We start from the raw sequence: 17,307 nt of genomic DNA on the forward strand, positions 1-17,307 counted from the left end.
ACGACCTTCCTATCATCTCTCCTGAACGGTTCGGTGGGATCCTCATTCTTCAGGAACAGCAAGGGTCTTCAAGATTGCAGGAAACAGGGAAAGAGCATCAAATTCCTCAGGGCAAAAAAAAATGATTTCAGGAATGTAAAAACACCAGTTTTGAAGCAAAGTTGGAGCAGAAAGCAATGAGAGAGAGCCTCATCCTTTCTTGTACAAGGAAAGGCACCTGTTTGATGGGCTGAATGGCCTATATATGTAGTGTAAAAGCTCCATGCACGAACGGAGACTTTGCACGTTCATGGGATGTAGACGTTGTTGGCAAAGCCAGCGTTAATTACCAATCCCTAATTGCCCTTTAACTCAGTAGCTTGTTCGGCCATTCAAGGGGTCAGTTCAGAGCCAATTTTTGTTTTAATCATTCACGGAATGTGCGCATTGCTAGCTGGACCAGCATTTATTGCCCTTCTCTAGTTGCCCCCGAGAAGGTGGTGCTGAGCTAGAGTCACATGTAGGCTGGAACAGATAGTGATGACAGACTTCCTTCCCGAAGGACATTAGTGAACCAGAGTTTTTATGAAATTAGTGGTAGGTTCATGACATCGTGACAGAGCCTAGATTCTTCAATTTAATTTAATGTCTGCCTGCTGTTGTGGTGGTGACTTGGCAAAGTGGGATTTGAACCTCTGTCCCTGGGTCATTTGGCGTGGGCCTCTGGATTACTAGTGACATTATCGGCATGCACCATCTCACCCTAAATCAGAGTCTTTATTTGTAGCTCATTGGTAAAATATGAGCATGCACATTAGGAGCAGGAAGAGGTCATTTGTCCTCTTGAGGTTGCTGTTTCCTCACTCAGTGAGCTCATGGCTGATCTAATTACTCCTCATATCCCTCCTAACCTTTCACCTACTTTTTTCTTGATTCAGGATAGAAATACCAAATGTCCAAAAAATGCATAAGTGGCACAGTCAGAGTGAAATCCGGACCAAATGATAAATGTTGTAGGAAATATCTGAGTAGGAGGATAAAGGCCACGTTTCACAGCGAATGAATTCATATTGACCTACAGTCCAAAACCAAAAATAAATTCATCTTTTTAGGCTGTGCTGATTGATAAATACCTGAGGCAGTAGGAGAGCTCCCTACTCAACCTCGAACAATGCAGCTTAGAAGGAGGCTATTCAGGCATCATACTTGTGCCATGCTGTGTTTCAAATTACTCCTTATTCCAATCCTGACCTGCACCGAAGTCTCATTTATACAAGGCTCCCTGTCACAAATGGATTCTCAGTTAAGCAACACCTCAATTTTAAAATTCCCGTCTTTTTTACCAACTCTCCCATGGCCTCAATTCTCTCTGTTTCTGTATTCTCATGTGGAACCACAATCCATCATGCTGTCTGAGCTCTTCCAATTCCTGTCTGTTTGAGTATCATCACCATTTTGCCTTGAGCTGCCAAGGCCCTAAACTCTGGAATTCCCTGCCTAACCCTCTCCTCTTTCCACGTTTCTTTCCTCCGTTATGTGACCCTTAAGACCTTCCTTTCCAGCTAAACTTTTGGTCCATCATCTGCCCTAGTATCTCTTTCTATGAGTTGGTTTTACACCACTCCTGTGAAGTACCTGAGGATGTTTTATTCCATTACTAGTGCTCCATAAATACAAGCTGTTGCTGGGATCTTCTGTGTCTACCAGGCAGGCAGGACCTGTTTCAATGTACCATCTGAAAGGCATGAGCTCTGAGAATGCAACATTTTATCATTGATTCAGGCTTCCAGCTATATCAAGCTGACACATATACCTGCACAAGTGATAGGACAAAATGGATTTCTAATTCAGGTGGATTGTAGCGTGGTTGTCCACAAAGAATATGAATTCTTTTAAAGAATGTATAGGATAACATTCCCTTCCTTCTGCTGTATTTGGGGAGGCAATGGCCTAGTGGTATTATTGCTGGACTGTTAATCCAGAGACCCAGATAATGTTCTGGGTATCCAGGTTTGAATCCTGCCATGGCAGATGGTGGAATTTGAATTCAATAAAATATCTGGAATTAAGAATCTAATAATGACTATGAATCCATTGCCGATTGTTGGAAAAAACCCATCTGGTTTACTAATATCCTCTAGGTGAAGGAAACTGCCATCCTTACCTGGTCTGGCCTACATGTGTCTCTGGACCCACAGCAATGTGGTTAACTCTGAACCGCTCTCTGGGCAATTAGGGATGGGCAATAAATGCTGCCCAGCCAGTGATGCCCTCATCCCATTAATGAATTTTTAAAAATTCGTCCAGCTTCACCTTAAATGCATCTTTGGTGAGTTACCTCAACTACTTCCAGTGTTAGCAGGTTCCATGGTCTAACAACTTGTGGACTAAAATGTTTTATTTCTGAATTTCTTGTGGGATTCATGTCTTCTAGTTCTCGTCTTACTTGGAAGTAGAAACATCTTTTTCTGTGTTTATGCAATTCAAATCTTTCATCATCTTGACAATCTCTGTTAGGGTCATCCCTCAGTCTTCTCCTTTCAAGAGAAAAGGATTACAGCCTATTCGAAATCTTTCCAGGTTAGGTGTAACCTCTCAGTTCTGGCTTTCTTAAAGGAATCTATTTTTGTACCTTTTTCAATGCCTGTACATCCTGTTTTCAAAAAATAACTTTATTTACTGAGTGAGTTGAGCCATTGGATTGGTTTTAAAATGATTGATGGATCAGTATCCTGAAGTGACCTAAAGACCAGCTCTTAAAATGGCTGAATGTTTGCATAAGTCCACCTTGCAATTTATGAAGTTATAAAGAGAAGTAGCCCACCAGGATGTTCAGCTGAAATAAGTGTGAATAAGCTGTCACGTTGCTCATTCAGAGACAGCCCGACATAATCTGTCCATTCAGGTGGGGACACTTTAGATGATGGATTCCGTTTGAAGACAAGGCTCCAATGACCATTCAGTCTAATCACTGACCCGGTCCTCCAGTTTGCTGTGACCTTAATTTAGTACCTGGTTAGTTTGTGAATGGAGGTCCTGTGATAGCAACCTAACCCCTTTTATCTTTGGAGCAGACCATGTTTTTTCTTCCCAAGAGTCAGACAGACAACACGTGGGCAACAGCGAGTAAAGGAACTTGTGGTTCCTTTCTCTGGAGCGCCGTGCAAGTGTGTGGCCTACCTGTATCTAACCAGCCAAACACTGCATCTTCAACATAATCTGCATAGTTACTGAGTACAGAGGAAAAACTGCAAGTTAAACAATTTAAACTCCTTCCCCTCTTGTAACCTATTTCTAGATGGACGTGTGAGTTGGAGCATTTTTTAAATTACATGATTTAATTTATCGACGACAAAGGGGTCATTTCCTTTTCAAACTTAGACAAAACCTGTCAGAATCTTCAACAATCACTGCACTCGAAACTGTTAAGTGCTCATGAGATTGATAAATAAATCTGTTTATAATGCCTGTTTAGTCAACTCAGAGGGAGACCACTCCACCTCTTTTGATCTGATTGTAACAATCCTTTAGACAATTTGGAAGCTAGCACTGTCCAGCTCTACTCCAGAGTGCAATCTAACCACGGTCAAAAGTTGCTTATTGTATCCTGTCCAGTCAATAGCTTGCCACATAAAATGCAACTGTTAATATTGTAGGGGAACAGACTCGTGTACTTTCCTCCACTCTGTAATGACGAAGTGAAGTTTAAACGAAAGGAAAAAGAAATTCAAATGTTTTTGAAATTATTGTTAAGAAGTTAATGCGTTTCATGTTTTCAAGTGATCTGCAGCAAACGTTGTATCGAGTTGATATGTGTAACGACTATGGTTAATTATTCGGTGGTTCACACCTCTCAACAAATTCTAAATTAAGCTTGGTTTTTTATTAAATCTTCACAGTACAAATTCTGCAGTTCCTCTTAATGGACAGAGCCATCACTTGTTTGAAATCGGTGGAAATATAGGTAGGTTGTTTTAAAGTTGCTGTCATGTGAACGGATTTGGGAGGAATGTGATGTCTAATTTCTTGCTTGTATCAATCATTATAAATGCCATTTCTTTCTTCCAACCCCGAGGTACTTTTATTTTAAAAAAACGTGATGTACTGTCCCATTGTTGGAAGATTAGCATCAGATTTTGGTTTCAAACAATAGTAACTCTTGTAACATCAAAATAATAAAACAAAGAACTTCAGATACTAAGGATCTGAAACAAATTCAGAAATTGCTGAAGGAACTCAGCAGCATCTGTGGAGAGAAAACAAAATTAACGTTTTTGAGTCCAGTGACCCTTCTTCAGAGCTATTGTATACTCCCCTGCCTGTTTAGAGCTATTGTATACTCCACTGCCTTTTCAGTAGAATGACATTTGACCCATTGTTTTGATGCTGATGTTTTATGCTGCAGGGAAATGCTGCACTGCCGTGCCTTACTAATCAGAAGGCTCTAAGTTTGATCTGAGCCATAGTAGTTTGTACAACTATTAGCCTTATTGTTCCCGGGTTGGACAACAAGAATAGGCCCAAATATTCTGTTGTCCAGAAACTCTTGCCACTCAGTTAGGTGTGCTAATGGAGATCAGCCTGCACCCCGTTGAGTGAAATCCTGCTGACACTCACTATCAGAAATCTTTGGTAGACGTATAAAGAGCAAGAAAGAAATTGCATTTACATAGTACCGATCATAACACAGGATAAGCAAGCTTTTGCAGCCAGAGAAGTGTTGTAATGCAGGGGACCCAATTTATGTGCAGCAAAAATCTACAAACAGCAATTTGATCGTGAACTGACAATCTGTTCCTCATGCATTTAATTTGAAAGAGGAATAATTCCCCCAGGATACTAGGGATAACTTTCCCTGTCCCCTTTGATATAATTGCAATGGAATTTTTACATTGAACTGACGGGGCAATCAGGGCCTGAGTTTTCAGGTTAACTGAAGAGTCACGATTTGTAGGAGAAGTGATGTCTGTCAAAAAGGAAGTCAGCACTTTTAGGTTTTCAGGTTTTATTTCCCTCAGGTGGAGTGAAACAGAAGTTAGAATTTTGACATGGCTCGTCAGAGAGGAAGTTGCGCTGATGGAAGTGACCAAGAGATTGGAAAAGTTGCCACTATCCAGGAACATTCTCTGTGGCTGCTGATGTTCCATGATTTACGTTGTGTGTTTTCTTCTTTGCAGGAGAACGCTGTCTGGACCTCAACACATACATTCTGGACTTGTACCATTTAAATCCCAATGCAACATGGCTCATTAAACCCAGAACATTGTGAGATTGCTTGTTGCAGAGTGATGGGCCATTTAATAATCCACGCACAGTGTTGGTGAATATGACTGCAGGGACCTCTTGAGAATACTAGCTAATTTTACAGTGGTGCCTCTATGTCTAAGGCTTTGAGCTGTTGATAACCGTTACCTGCAGAACACTACCTTCACAGGTGACCATTTGAGAGGTCTCAGTCCTACTGGTCTGGCAAAGCATGTTGCCATTTGATGGGACACCCTCAGCACTAATGGGAGTTTTCACCACTTTGAAGGATTTTTTTCTCAATGCTTCAGCCACCTCTGAAGACTGGAGTCAGTACGAAGTTTTTGCATGACATAAAATAAAACAACTCGCAATAAACTCATCTGGTGGCAATTAAGAACCAAGTTGATCCGCCAGTCACAGCTATTAAAAATGTAGCCTTGAAGGAATGTGCATTTTTAAACAATTGTGTCTTTTTAACCAGACCACACAACTGTGGAAGCAAAAGATATACCAACTACATCTTATTTTCTGTGTTTTTCAGTTGGTGGGGGCATGCAGGGGTTTGCTGGGAGCGATGGTGTCTGCTGAGGACAGCCAAAGAATAAACAAGACAGATGTTGTGTTTTTTTTTCTCTATAAAAAAAAACAGCCATTTCTAGCACCTGGAATCGGTGCCAAATTCCATGCATCCTATCAAGCAGGAAATTTTTACATAAGGAGAGGATGATAGCTGCACCTGCACTAGCAAGGAATTCCTGCCGGAACGTGACTCCCGGACTCTGTTACTTATCTGACTGGAATTTTGTTTTGCAGCAAACTGAAGGCTAGACTTTTGTATTGTGTCCTTTACAGAGTCTTTGTACATACAGAATGATGGATTGCAGCCGCTGCTTTTCAAATCAGAGATTCAGATCAGTTGGAAACAAAACCCTGTGCTTTTAAAATTTATGGGAAGCTGACTGACAGGATGGAAGAAGGAAGGAGCCATTTTTGCTTTGAAACTTGCTCTCCGTGGGACACTGCGACAAATTAATCTTTCTGTTATAGTTCACAATCTCCTGTGCACACAGTAAAACATTCTCTTGTTGTTTTTGACTTATGAATGGAAATTGCGTTAATGCGAAAATTGTGGTATTACCCTATTCTTCTACAATTATTATATTTGGAGTTCGGTCACAGAATGGGCATGATTTCATTGACCGCGGTGGAATGAGGCTCAAAGAGCGAAATGGTTTAGTCTTGTTCCTGTGCTTAGTCTATGTGTGAGTACACTGTATTGTTTTGTCTCTCTCAGTATGTGCTTTAGTACACTTACTAGGGAGTTAACCAGCATTGCAATGCTGTTCAAAACACGAGTCGTTTTGCAAGAGAGGAGATTGGAAGAATTTGCAGTCCTTCTCAGTCTTGTACAGATTGATAACTTTTAGGGGGTGGGGGTGGGGGTGGGGATGTGGGTGGGTAGAAGAAGCCCAATTACTTTAATTGTTTTGCCTTTCACCCTTGGTTGCCCCAGGGAAAATGGGGGCTTGTTTACTGTTTATTCAGTTCAGAGGCAGCAGTAAAAGGGTTTGATGGCCCAGTTTTCTTTGTTTTGTTGGTCAATTAGGTAAGAATGTACGCATTATGTGACCCTGCCCTTTCCAGAGGAGGGGTTAAAACAGAGGTATTTTGCATGCTGCATTGTCAGACAGTGAATTAGACCATAGCTCTCTAACAAACTCCGTATTGATGGGACTTGGAGATATGGGTTATTTTACCCAGTTGGTTCATGATAATGCTATGCTTAAGGTTAAATATAGTAGGTGTAGGGGACAAATGTGGAGCTTATCAACATACCCTTTTGTTTGATCTGTGCTATCCATGTTATGACTCTATGACTGTAAACAGCCTACTCACACGAACAGAGTATTACACACATAATGGAGAATTTTCTGAAATTGTGCCTGGAACCTAAAAGGACACAGCTGGTTGAATTTTCAAAAGTTTTACATACTGCAGCTATCACTTTTGGACTGATAATCTACCAAGAAGGGAGTATAGACCCAAATTGTGCAGCTGTTTGCTATATTGATGCTCGATGATGGAAATTAGAATTCTATATGCTAATTAAATTTAGTTAGTGACTCAAGACTTGTTGGATGGTCAGTTCCAGCTGAGAATGGAAAGACTCTTACTGAATGGTCTGTTAAGAATTCCAAATTGTACAGGAGATATGAAGTTGGTCTGACAGCATTTGTCTAAATTTGATTTAGGGCTTGAATCAAAATTTATAGCCAAGTTCCATTCTTAAATATGTATTCCTTCACATGGCACAACTTATGAACTGAAAGGATCGGGTTATCTTCCATTAACCTGTCTGAAATTGGATGAGATGATGCCAAGAAGATTGAGCAGAGAGCTCTACTGATGCCTGATTGTTGACAACATAGTGAATCCCTTCTCGTTTTAACCCCACTCCCAAAACTCAGTGACCCCATGACACCTCTACCACATAAAAAAGGATGCTGGGAAGGCTGATCTTGATAATCCTGCCTCTCAAAGATCCCTGCATTCCACTGCTGCAATCTTTGACCCTGGGGATAGTCAGGAGCAGGGTAATAGTTTGAAAACCAGGATGCCACTGAAAAATCCACTGAAACTCCTCCTGGAGAGAGCGTTCCTGGGTTTAGCCCTCTTGGTTTTGCACCCAGGTCAAAAATGGTGCCTTATTTTAAACTTCTGCTTAGACTAAAGCATAAATTATTCTTTGCCAGTGGATCTTCAAAGCACGTCTAACTTGATTGATTCAGGCTCTTCCTCTTTTGATGCCATATCTGGATCTCCTTTGTCTTGCATTATCTCTTGATGATGACGATGATCCATTCAGGATTCCAGTTGCACGATCCCTGACCAAATAGTTCAGGGACCCAGTAGGATCAGTGTCTTATGGACCAGTTAAGAGACACCCCTGACTCCATGACACTAACTGCACAAGAGGCAAAATCAGAGTTCCACCCTCCAAACCTCAAATCCCCAAATTGGAGAATAGCAGCCAGAAAGAGCCCTTGGAGAGCGTAGACTGTTAGGGGGAGAGGGGAGGGGGGAGTGGGGAGGGATGGGTGCACAGCAGAGTGTTTGCAACATGCGAGAGGATGAAATATTCAAAAATGCCCTTTCATTAAGTGGCCTCTTTTAAGGAACACTAGCCAATCTATCTTCTTTTCCACTTGTGGTAGTTTCTAATCTGCCAGTGAAAGACCAAAATTGTTGCTTTATCACCCAAATTGTCTCTCAGTGCCTGAATTTAAATACATATGTGTGACTCCTGTTTTGGCTCTAAATCTGTGGCCAGCTATGTAATGCAAGCTTGTGTCAAGTATAATTTCTTTTTGTACTTTTTTTTAAATTTCCATTGCTAAATAGGGTGATAGTGAAATGAAAATAGATCCTAAATACACCGTTCTGAGGTATCTTGTGTGTGCCTCATTATTTTTGTCCCCACTTTTAGCAGGATCTATCTGATCTCTGATGTGGATAAGTATTTCATATCAATTGCCTTATATATTTTGTAGTTATTATTAGGGCTTCAGTAAATTGTGGGTTCTCCAACATTGAAAAACTGGCAACAGTAAAAGAGGCTCAAAAATGATTGGTTTTCAGTCGAGGATGCTTTGGGGATGATATCATTGCTGGATTTGGAAAGTAATTTGCAGGAGCCACAAACCAACAGTTAAGAACTTGTTTCTCATATTGTTGGAGTCGAGTCACAGAACTTGATTAACAGTGTCTTTAATTCTCAATGTAGACTGTAATGTGAGCTACTGAACTGTATCACTTGGTGGGGCACAGGGTAGGATAAATTAGAATATTACCAGTTCGCATCATAATAGACACTGGCTGAGTAAAGGATGGCAGGGAAGTAAGTGTACTGTTGCTTTGCTGTTGTTCCCTATGTTTGAACTAACCTCTACGCTCTGGTTGAAATGTACTTGGAGCCATGCAACTTGTAGGCATGAGTGCACAGCCCTTAATCTGGTAATAATTGGCACTGCCACATAGAGATTATGAGGATGGTTGTTGTGAACTACCAGGGCAGTAACCACAGCAACAAGATCCCACTGGAGGTTTGAGCGAGGGCATGTTGGAGCAGAGGATGACCATTCTATACCTCATACCAAGTGCTTTATGACAATCTCCTATTCATTTCCATGAACAGCATTGCTTGACCTGAGGAAGACATGGTTTCATTAAAATAAATTATGTAGAGGAAAGGCCACCCGACAGGTCAAAATAAAAGACCTGATAAATTAGAGATTACCTTTTTAATGACACTCCAGTTTATCTCCAGAAATCCATAATATAGCTTTAATTTTTAACACTAAGTTTTTAATAATCTCTTATTTGTAATAACAGCTTTCTACAGCCAAGTGTGCAGTAGAAGCTGTAATGTATATAAAGCAGTGTGTGTTTTCGTGTCTGTTGGAACATTAACCACTTTATATGTGTTTATTGCTGATGGATTTTTTACATTGTATTTTCTGACATGTCTGTGCAAAGCTACCTCTGTTCACTGACTTATTGCTGATGTTAACAGTTGAGGTTGATTGAGAGGATAAGAACCCTCTTCCTGATATGATTGTACTGATTTTCTAATAACAGCCTGTTTAATCATTAAATATGGAGCTCACACGATATAGAGGTCTCTCATCGTGCAACAGCATTCAGTGTGCATTAGCAAAGTTGGCAGCAATAGTAGGATTTTAGGAAATTTTAGTTCATGCTAATTATAAGAATGGACATCTGGGTTATTAAATGAGATATAACCTTCATTAGTCAGATTAGATGACAGTCTTTTCTATTACCTGTGAAGATCTCTGATCTCATTTAAAAAAAATCTCAATTTAGCTCTTAGAGATAATACAACTGATGAGAGACTGTAGTTTAACACTAATTGCCAATTTTAGCCAATTAATGGTAATTGGAGTTTAATCTATGCCTTCTGCATTCAATTGTCCTAACTTACTTGCATTGTTTAACTATGTAAATGCCTTTTTTGACTCAGCTGAAGGAAGTGAATTACATTCCAACAGCGTGAAGTTAACATTCACTCTCCAGTTCCTGGGTGGTAATCCATTTGGCGTGGATTACCAGCCTGACTTTAATCACATTGAATAGAACTGGTTCCATTCAGACTGGTGATACACTGCACAGGTTTAATACTTAGGTGACAAAAGCCCTTTGTCTCAATTCTGAGCTGCACACTACACCTACGTGTGTCACTGATGGGAGAAGGAAAAAAGGTTTGGTTTTTGTGATCCTCAGGGTCTGGGAATGTCAGAGCAGTCAGTTGGAACAATTCCCAAGTTTTACCTGGGAAGTTGCACAGAAGTTGTTACTGTATTCCATGACTCCTTCAATGGAACTCCTGTCTCTGGAGATCAGAGAACCCCGTGAAAACTTTCTCATCCTCTCTCTAATTTCAGCATAATGAAGTACACTTAACCTGAGTGCACCACAGTTATTGCATATTAAAGATGAATCAAAAACATGAACATTGTCTCTGAGATTGACCATTAGTATTAATTGAAGGGCAACTCTGAGCTGTATGCCTATCTCATTCAAAGTCACTTCACATAGGATTTGACAGCATCAGTCATGGCCTGCTTTGAAACCAGGTGCTAAAGGTGAAAGATCACTGTGTAACCTAATGCGCAAACTGATTACTTTCAAGAAACCTCTTTTAATCAAGTTCCTAGTCCTGTCAATCATCTTAAAAAAAACTCTTCACATTTTAAAACAAAGTGGACATCTTTAAAAGTCTAATTAAGATTGCTATACAAAAAAAAAATTCTGGCTTACATGTGAAGTAATCTTATTGACACTGCCCCTTTGGCAATTGTACATTCACGAAACCATTACTCTACAATGTGATAAATTACTTTTGATCTGGTACTTTTTCATTCCTGCTATTTATTCACATACCTATCCTTCCATGCAATGTTACGTGATTCCATTGCAATGGATGATTCAGTCTTATCTTTTACTTCCAGCAAATCTGTGGTTACAATAATGGATCGGGGTGGTAACTCTTTAGGAGTGGTACCCATGGCAGAGTTTTGTGCAGAACCACTTGTCCCTCTTAAAGCACCATTCCTTTAGTTGCTGTTTTTGGTGGTGACAAACTGAGGAGGACACCCCTCAGGGATGTTTATGCTCAGTGCGTGTAATGAACAGCTAAAATATTTAGTGGTGCACTTCACCCATGTGCGTAGTGTATCAAACGGTTCAACAGAAGGAATGACAAGATTCCTAGAATGTTCCAATACTACTGACTATGCACAAAAACATGAATTTGTACAAATGTATATTGTAATTTACCAAGTTCATACCACATACCAATAAAATAATTTTAAACAAATGGTGTTATACATTTTAAGTGTTGATTTCTGCATTACGGCTATAAAATATATTAGTAGAAAAAACATTTTGATACCTTAAAGTTGTCTCTCTGTCTTGAAATCAGAATTTAATCTCTTTGTGGAGTAACATTATGAGAGTGATTAGAATGTGACATTTGTTACAACTTGGAGTAGCTAAGGTGAATATTATTAGATATATTGAGGGGGAAGTTAGATAAGCCAATGAGGGAGAAAAGAAAGGAAGGCGATGTGATAGAGTTTGATAAAGAGTGGGTGGAAATACTTGAGTGTGCACCATGGAGCAGTCTGCTCCAATACCAGTCAATGAAGTCTGTGTAGTACACTGTGTTGGGAACAAAGAGGCAAAATCGAGGCATCAGAGGGAGCACACAACATGTTGCTGAGTTTGCATTATGAGCCATCTCTGAACCCATTGACCCTGGCATGGAAGCAAGTGATTCTCAATCTGAAGGTCTACCTAACGAGGATAAATCCATTTCCCTCATTTATACTGTCAGTGGTGGAGTTGGGATACTGGTGGTCTGAACTGATCTCTTCACAGATCATGCAGCTTTGCATCATCATCACTGCAACCTTGACAATGTCATGAAGCTTGTCAACAGAAGACATGGTAGGTAATACAAGGTTCTTTACCTGGCCACGGGTAAATGATTGTTATCTGACTTTCCCTGCAGACCATGTCCTCAGTACAAAACAACAACGCTCTGTTAGAACCATTTTATCGTACTCTCATCAGGCCATTTCTCAAGAATACCAATAAAGGGGAAAACAAGCAAATATCTAAACTGTATAAGCAGAGACTGCTAATTTGGTTGGCAAGTGGATTCTAGTTGGTAAAAGCTTTGCCATTGCGAATGTAACAGTTATAGAGTCAAACAACATGGTGGGCCGAAGGGCCTGTTTCTGTGTCTATGCTGACCAACAGACACCAAACCACGGTAATCCCATTTACCTGTACTTGGTCCATTGCCTACTATGCCCAGGCATTTTGAGTGCACAACCAGATGCTTCTTAAATGAGAGTAGCTACCTCCACCGCTTTCTCAGGTAGCACGTTCCATATTTCTACCAAGCTTCAGGTGATTTCCTCAGATCCCCTCTAAACCATTTACTCCTTACCTTAAACTTATGCCCTCTGGTCTTTTAGATACATCTGCCACGGGGATAAACTTCTCACTATCCCACCCTACCTATGCCATTCATAATTTTGTATACCTCAATCAGCTGCTCCTCTGCTCCAGGGAATACAAACCCAGCCTATCCAGTATTTCCATGTAACTGAGACATTTCAGCTCAGGCAACAGCATGGCAAAACTTCTCTGCACCCTCTCCAGTGCAATCTTGTCCTTCCAATAGTGTGGCAACTAGAATAGCACACAGTATTCCATATATTTTTTTTTACCCCAGTCTACAGGTAGCGACTTACCCCTGCACCACAAGAAGGTGCCCAAAACCTTTGGTGCAGGTGGGATTTGAACCTGGGTCTTCCAGCTCAGGTGTAAGGATACTATCACTGTTTCACAAGCACCTGCACCCCAGAATTCCATCTGCGGCCTAATCAATGCTCTGTAAATTTGCATTAATGATGATTGACCATTAATTGCCAAACTTTTTATAGATTTCAAAGCAGGCAGGTTGATTAAGATTGGTCAAGACATTACCCTAGAAATAAACGAGCAAATGGCCATCACCAAATTGCTGGAACAGTCAGTGTTCTTTGGAAAAATCCAGGTCTCCTCGTTGTAAGATATGTAACTTGGACACCACTGACAATTCTAAATTGGTTGTCAGTGTAATTCTTTGCACACTCAGGATTATCCAGCAAGTCAGTGACTGTATCCAACCAGCCAAACTCGCAAGAAATTTAGATCTGATTTTGTTAGATTCTGTGAACAGTTAAATTTGTAAGTTCCTATACAGTTCATTCCTGTGTGTGACGAAATTCCAATCTGTAGAAAGGCTGAGCTTCTATTTTATCTTTTACCTTTCAGAAGATGGAAGATAAAGATAACCAGTTAGACATAATATTAACACAGATCTACCTTCTTTGGACTCAGTGGATTAATTTGGTCATTCACACCTGGAACCATCACATAACAAAAAACATTTACAACAAAAAACAGAAATTGCTGGAAAAGCTCAGCAGGTCTGGCAGCATCTGTGAAGAAAAAAATCAGAGTTAACGTTTTGGGTCGGGTGACCTTTCCTCAAGCCTCTTCTTCACAGATGCTGCCAGACCTGCTGAGTTTTTCCAGCAACTTCTGTTTTTTGTTCTTGATTTACAGCATCTGCAGTTCTTTTCGTTTTTATTAAGGATTATTGTCATGTCTGGATTGCTTCATGGAAAAGAAAAGCTTTAGAATTAAGTGGGCAGTTTTGAAGAAAATATGGTGAGCAATCAGAAGAACAACTTCCTTAAAGTTTCTGTAAATTATGCAACTACATAGTAACTCAAAAGCTGCACAGTGGTCCAAATCATGTTTACACTTTAATTGCAAAATGATAACATATTCAAAATGAACAAGGATTAACATTTCAGTAAATACTGTTGGGGAGAAAAACAACTGTAAACATCGAAAAAAATTAAAATATTCCATCCTGATGTTGTTAATGGTTTTGTTTATGGAGGTACTTGTTGTACAGTACATAAAACTTTTAGTTAAGCATCTGCCAAAAACAGGTGATTCATTATCTAAAAAATGCATGTTTATCCTGAGTAAAGACGGGCGATAAATACAATTGGGAAGTGGGTATGGAGCAGTTGTTTTGATAAAATTCTCTCGGCTGAGAGGACATTCCTGGAGGCTAGTGTTCGATGCCAGGGCAAGAGTGAGGGAAGACACCTCGGAGATCAAAGGCTTTGCTGAAGTCAAAAGCCTGGATCTGTTGATCTTTTGTCAGCTTGAGGTTCCTTATGCAGCCCTGGAATGGCTCTTGAAGGGTCAGGCAATTCTGTTTCACATTAGCTGTGTGAGAGGACAAATATGCATCTATCAACATGTGTTGAGTTGACTGAATAATCGCTGCAATACATGCAATATGTGGAAAATTATAACTTGAGAATCAAATTAAATGCAACTGTATATATTTAAAGTTTAACGATGAATTTAATACTTGAATGATGATTGACCTTGGGTAGACTGTGTCGAATAATCTGGATCTGGAATAGGGGCTGTTTAGCTCAGTTGGCTAGATGGTTAGTTTGTGAATGAGATTTGTGCACCAAAGGAAATTTTAGACCCATTCCACCTGATTGTAGTATAATGATCAGGCATACAAGACCATAAGACGTAGGAACAGAAGTAGTCCATACTTAACAACCCCTAGATCAAATGGTTGTGTGTTCATATCATGTCAGGCTCATAGTGTTTGTAGCGCAATTGCCTGGATTTTACATCATGACAGAGTTTTAAGGGCAGCTCAGTGGTTAGCACTGCTGCCTCACAGCACCAGAGACCCAAGTTCGATTCCACCCTTGACCGACTATCTGTGTGGAGTTTGCATGTTCTCCCCATAGCTGCATGGGTATCACTGGGTGCTCCGGTTCTCTCCCAAATCTAAAGGTGTGCATGTTAGATGGGTTGGCCAAGCTAAAAACCCCAGCAGGAGTATGTGAATTTGTTGGGGGGATGGGTCTGGGTGATGTGGTCTTCAGAGGGTTGGTGTAGATGTGATAGGCTGAATGGCCTTTTTCTGTACTGTTGGGACACCATGAATGTATGACTCAGCCTCTGCAGTAAGGAATTTTACAGATTCACCACCCTCTGAGAGAAGAGATTCTGTGTAATCTCTACCTGAAATGGACACCCCCTTATTCTGAGATTGTGTCCTCTGGTCCCTAGACTCTCCCACAAGGGATTAACCACTCTGTATCTACCCTGTTAAGTCCCATAAGGAGGGGCGGCATGATGGCACAGTGGTTAGCACTGCTGCCTCACAGCAGCAAGGATCTGGGTTCGATTCCACCCTCGGGTTACTGTCAGTGTGGAGTTTGCACATTCTCCCTGTGTCTGCGTGGGTTTTCTCTGAGTGCTCCGGTTTCCTCCCACAGTCCAAAGATGTGCAGGCTAGGTGGATTGGCCAGGCTAAATTGCCTGTAGTTTCAGGGATGTGTACGTTAGTTGGGTTTATAGGGGGATGGGTCTGGGAGGGATGCTCTGAGGTTCGGTGTGGACTTGTTGGGCTGAAGGGTCTGTTTCCACACTGTAGGGATTCTATGAAGAATGCTGTACATTTCAATAAGATTACCTCTCAATCATCTGAAATCCAATTAGTAAAAGCCAAACCCACTCAACTTCTCTTCATAAACAAATCCCTCCATACCCAGTATCAGCCTAGAGAAACTTCTCTGGATTGCCTCCAATGTCAGTGCATCTGATATGGGGGCCAAAACAGTTTACAGTATTCCAGCTGTGGTCTAACTAGTGCCTTGCACAGGCTTAAAAAGACTTCCCTATTTTAATATTCCATCATCCTTGAAATAAAGACCAACATTCCATTTGCCGTTCCTATTACCTGCTAAACATGAGTGTGTATGTTAATGAAATAATGATGTATAAGATAATGTAGCACTGACATCAGCAGTCATATGCTATTTTGGCAGTACATACTCGATGGGCTGAAAGTCCTCTGCTGTAATATATGGTTCTATAAGACTCATAGGACAGAACAACTGAACTAGAAAGCTACAAGAAAAAGATCAGTATTTGGTATCAGAGATAGTAGGAACTGCAGATGCTGGAGAATCCGAGACAACAAGGTGCAGGGCTGGATGAACACAGCAGGCCAAGCAGCATCATAGGAGCAGAGAGGCTGACGTTTCGGGCCTAGACCCTTCATCAGAAAAGGGGGAGGGGAAGGGGGTTTTGAAATAAATAGGGAGAGAGTGGGAGGCGGATAGAAGAGGGATAGAGGAGAGGATAGGTGGAGAGGAAACAAACAGGTCGAAGAGGCGGGGATGGGGCCAGGAAAGGTGAGTGTAGGTAGGGAGTTAGGAAGGGGATAGGTCAGTCCAGGGAGGACGGACAGGTCAAGGGGGCGGGATGAGGTTGGTCGGTAGGAGATGGAGGTGCGGCTTGGGGTGGGAGGAGGGGATAGGTGGGAGGAAGAACAGGTTAGGGAGGCAGGGACGAGCTGGACTGGTTTTGGGATGCGGTGGGGGGAGGGGAGATTTTGAAACTTGTGAAATCCACATTGATACCATTGGGTTGCAGGGTTCCCAAGCGGAATATGAGTTGCTGTTCCTGCAACCTTCGGGTGGCATCGTTGTGGCACTGCAGGAGGCCCAGGATGGACATGTCGTCTGAGGAATGGGAGGGGGAGTTGAAATGGTTCGCGACTGGGAGGTGCAGTTGTTTGTTGCGAACCGAGCGTAAGTGTTCTGCAAAGCGGTCCCCGAGTCTCCGCTTGGTTTCCCCGATGTAGAGGAAGCCACACCGGGTACAGCGGATGCAGTATACCACATTGGCAGATGTGCAGGTGAACATCTGCTTGATGTGGAAAGTCTTCTTGGGGCCTGGGATGGGGGTGAGGGAGGAGGTATGGGGGCAGGTGTAGCACTTCCTGCGGTTGCAGGGAAAAGTGCCGGGTGTGGTGGAGCTGGAGGGGAGTGTGGAGCGGACAAGGGAGTCACGGAGAGAGTTGTCCCTCCGGAAAGCAGATAA

At 41.4% G+C, this 17,307-nt stretch overlaps 2 protein-coding genes across 9 annotated transcripts in view; one reads left to right on the forward strand and one right to left on the reverse strand.

Moving 5' to 3' along the window:
• LOC109922972 (rho GTPase-activating protein 28-like) overlaps nucleotides 1-6,648 on the forward strand; it is a 171,223-nt gene extending 164,575 nt beyond the window's left edge. For all 8 annotated transcript variants that reach the window (XM_048596357.1, XM_020523016.2, XM_048596358.1 and 5 more), the window contains 2 exons: nucleotides 3,879-3,943; nucleotides 5,157-6,648. In XM_048596357.1, the coding sequence (XP_048452314.1) occupies nucleotides 3,879-3,943; nucleotides 5,157-5,248 (157 nt within the window). In that variant the 3' untranslated portion in view covers nucleotides 5,249-6,648. The remainder of the gene's footprint in view (nucleotides 1-3,878; nucleotides 3,944-5,156) is intronic.
• A 7,362-nt stretch (nucleotides 6,649-14,010) lies between these two features.
• Nucleotides 14,011-17,307, reverse strand: part of lama1 (laminin, alpha 1) — a 221,825-nt gene continuing 218,528 nt past the window's right edge. The window contains exon 56 of the mRNA XM_048596187.1: nucleotides 14,011-14,610. Coding sequence (XP_048452144.1) covers nucleotides 14,450-14,610 — 161 coding nt within the window. The 3' untranslated portion in view covers nucleotides 14,011-14,449. The remainder of the gene's footprint in view (nucleotides 14,611-17,307) is intronic.

Source organism: Rhincodon typus, chromosome 4, assembly GCF_021869965.1.
Source record: "Rhincodon typus isolate 14 chromosome 4, sRhiTyp1.1, whole genome shotgun sequence".
In the NCBI taxonomy this organism is placed as follows: Eukaryota; Metazoa; Chordata; class Chondrichthyes; order Orectolobiformes; family Rhincodontidae; genus Rhincodon; species Rhincodon typus.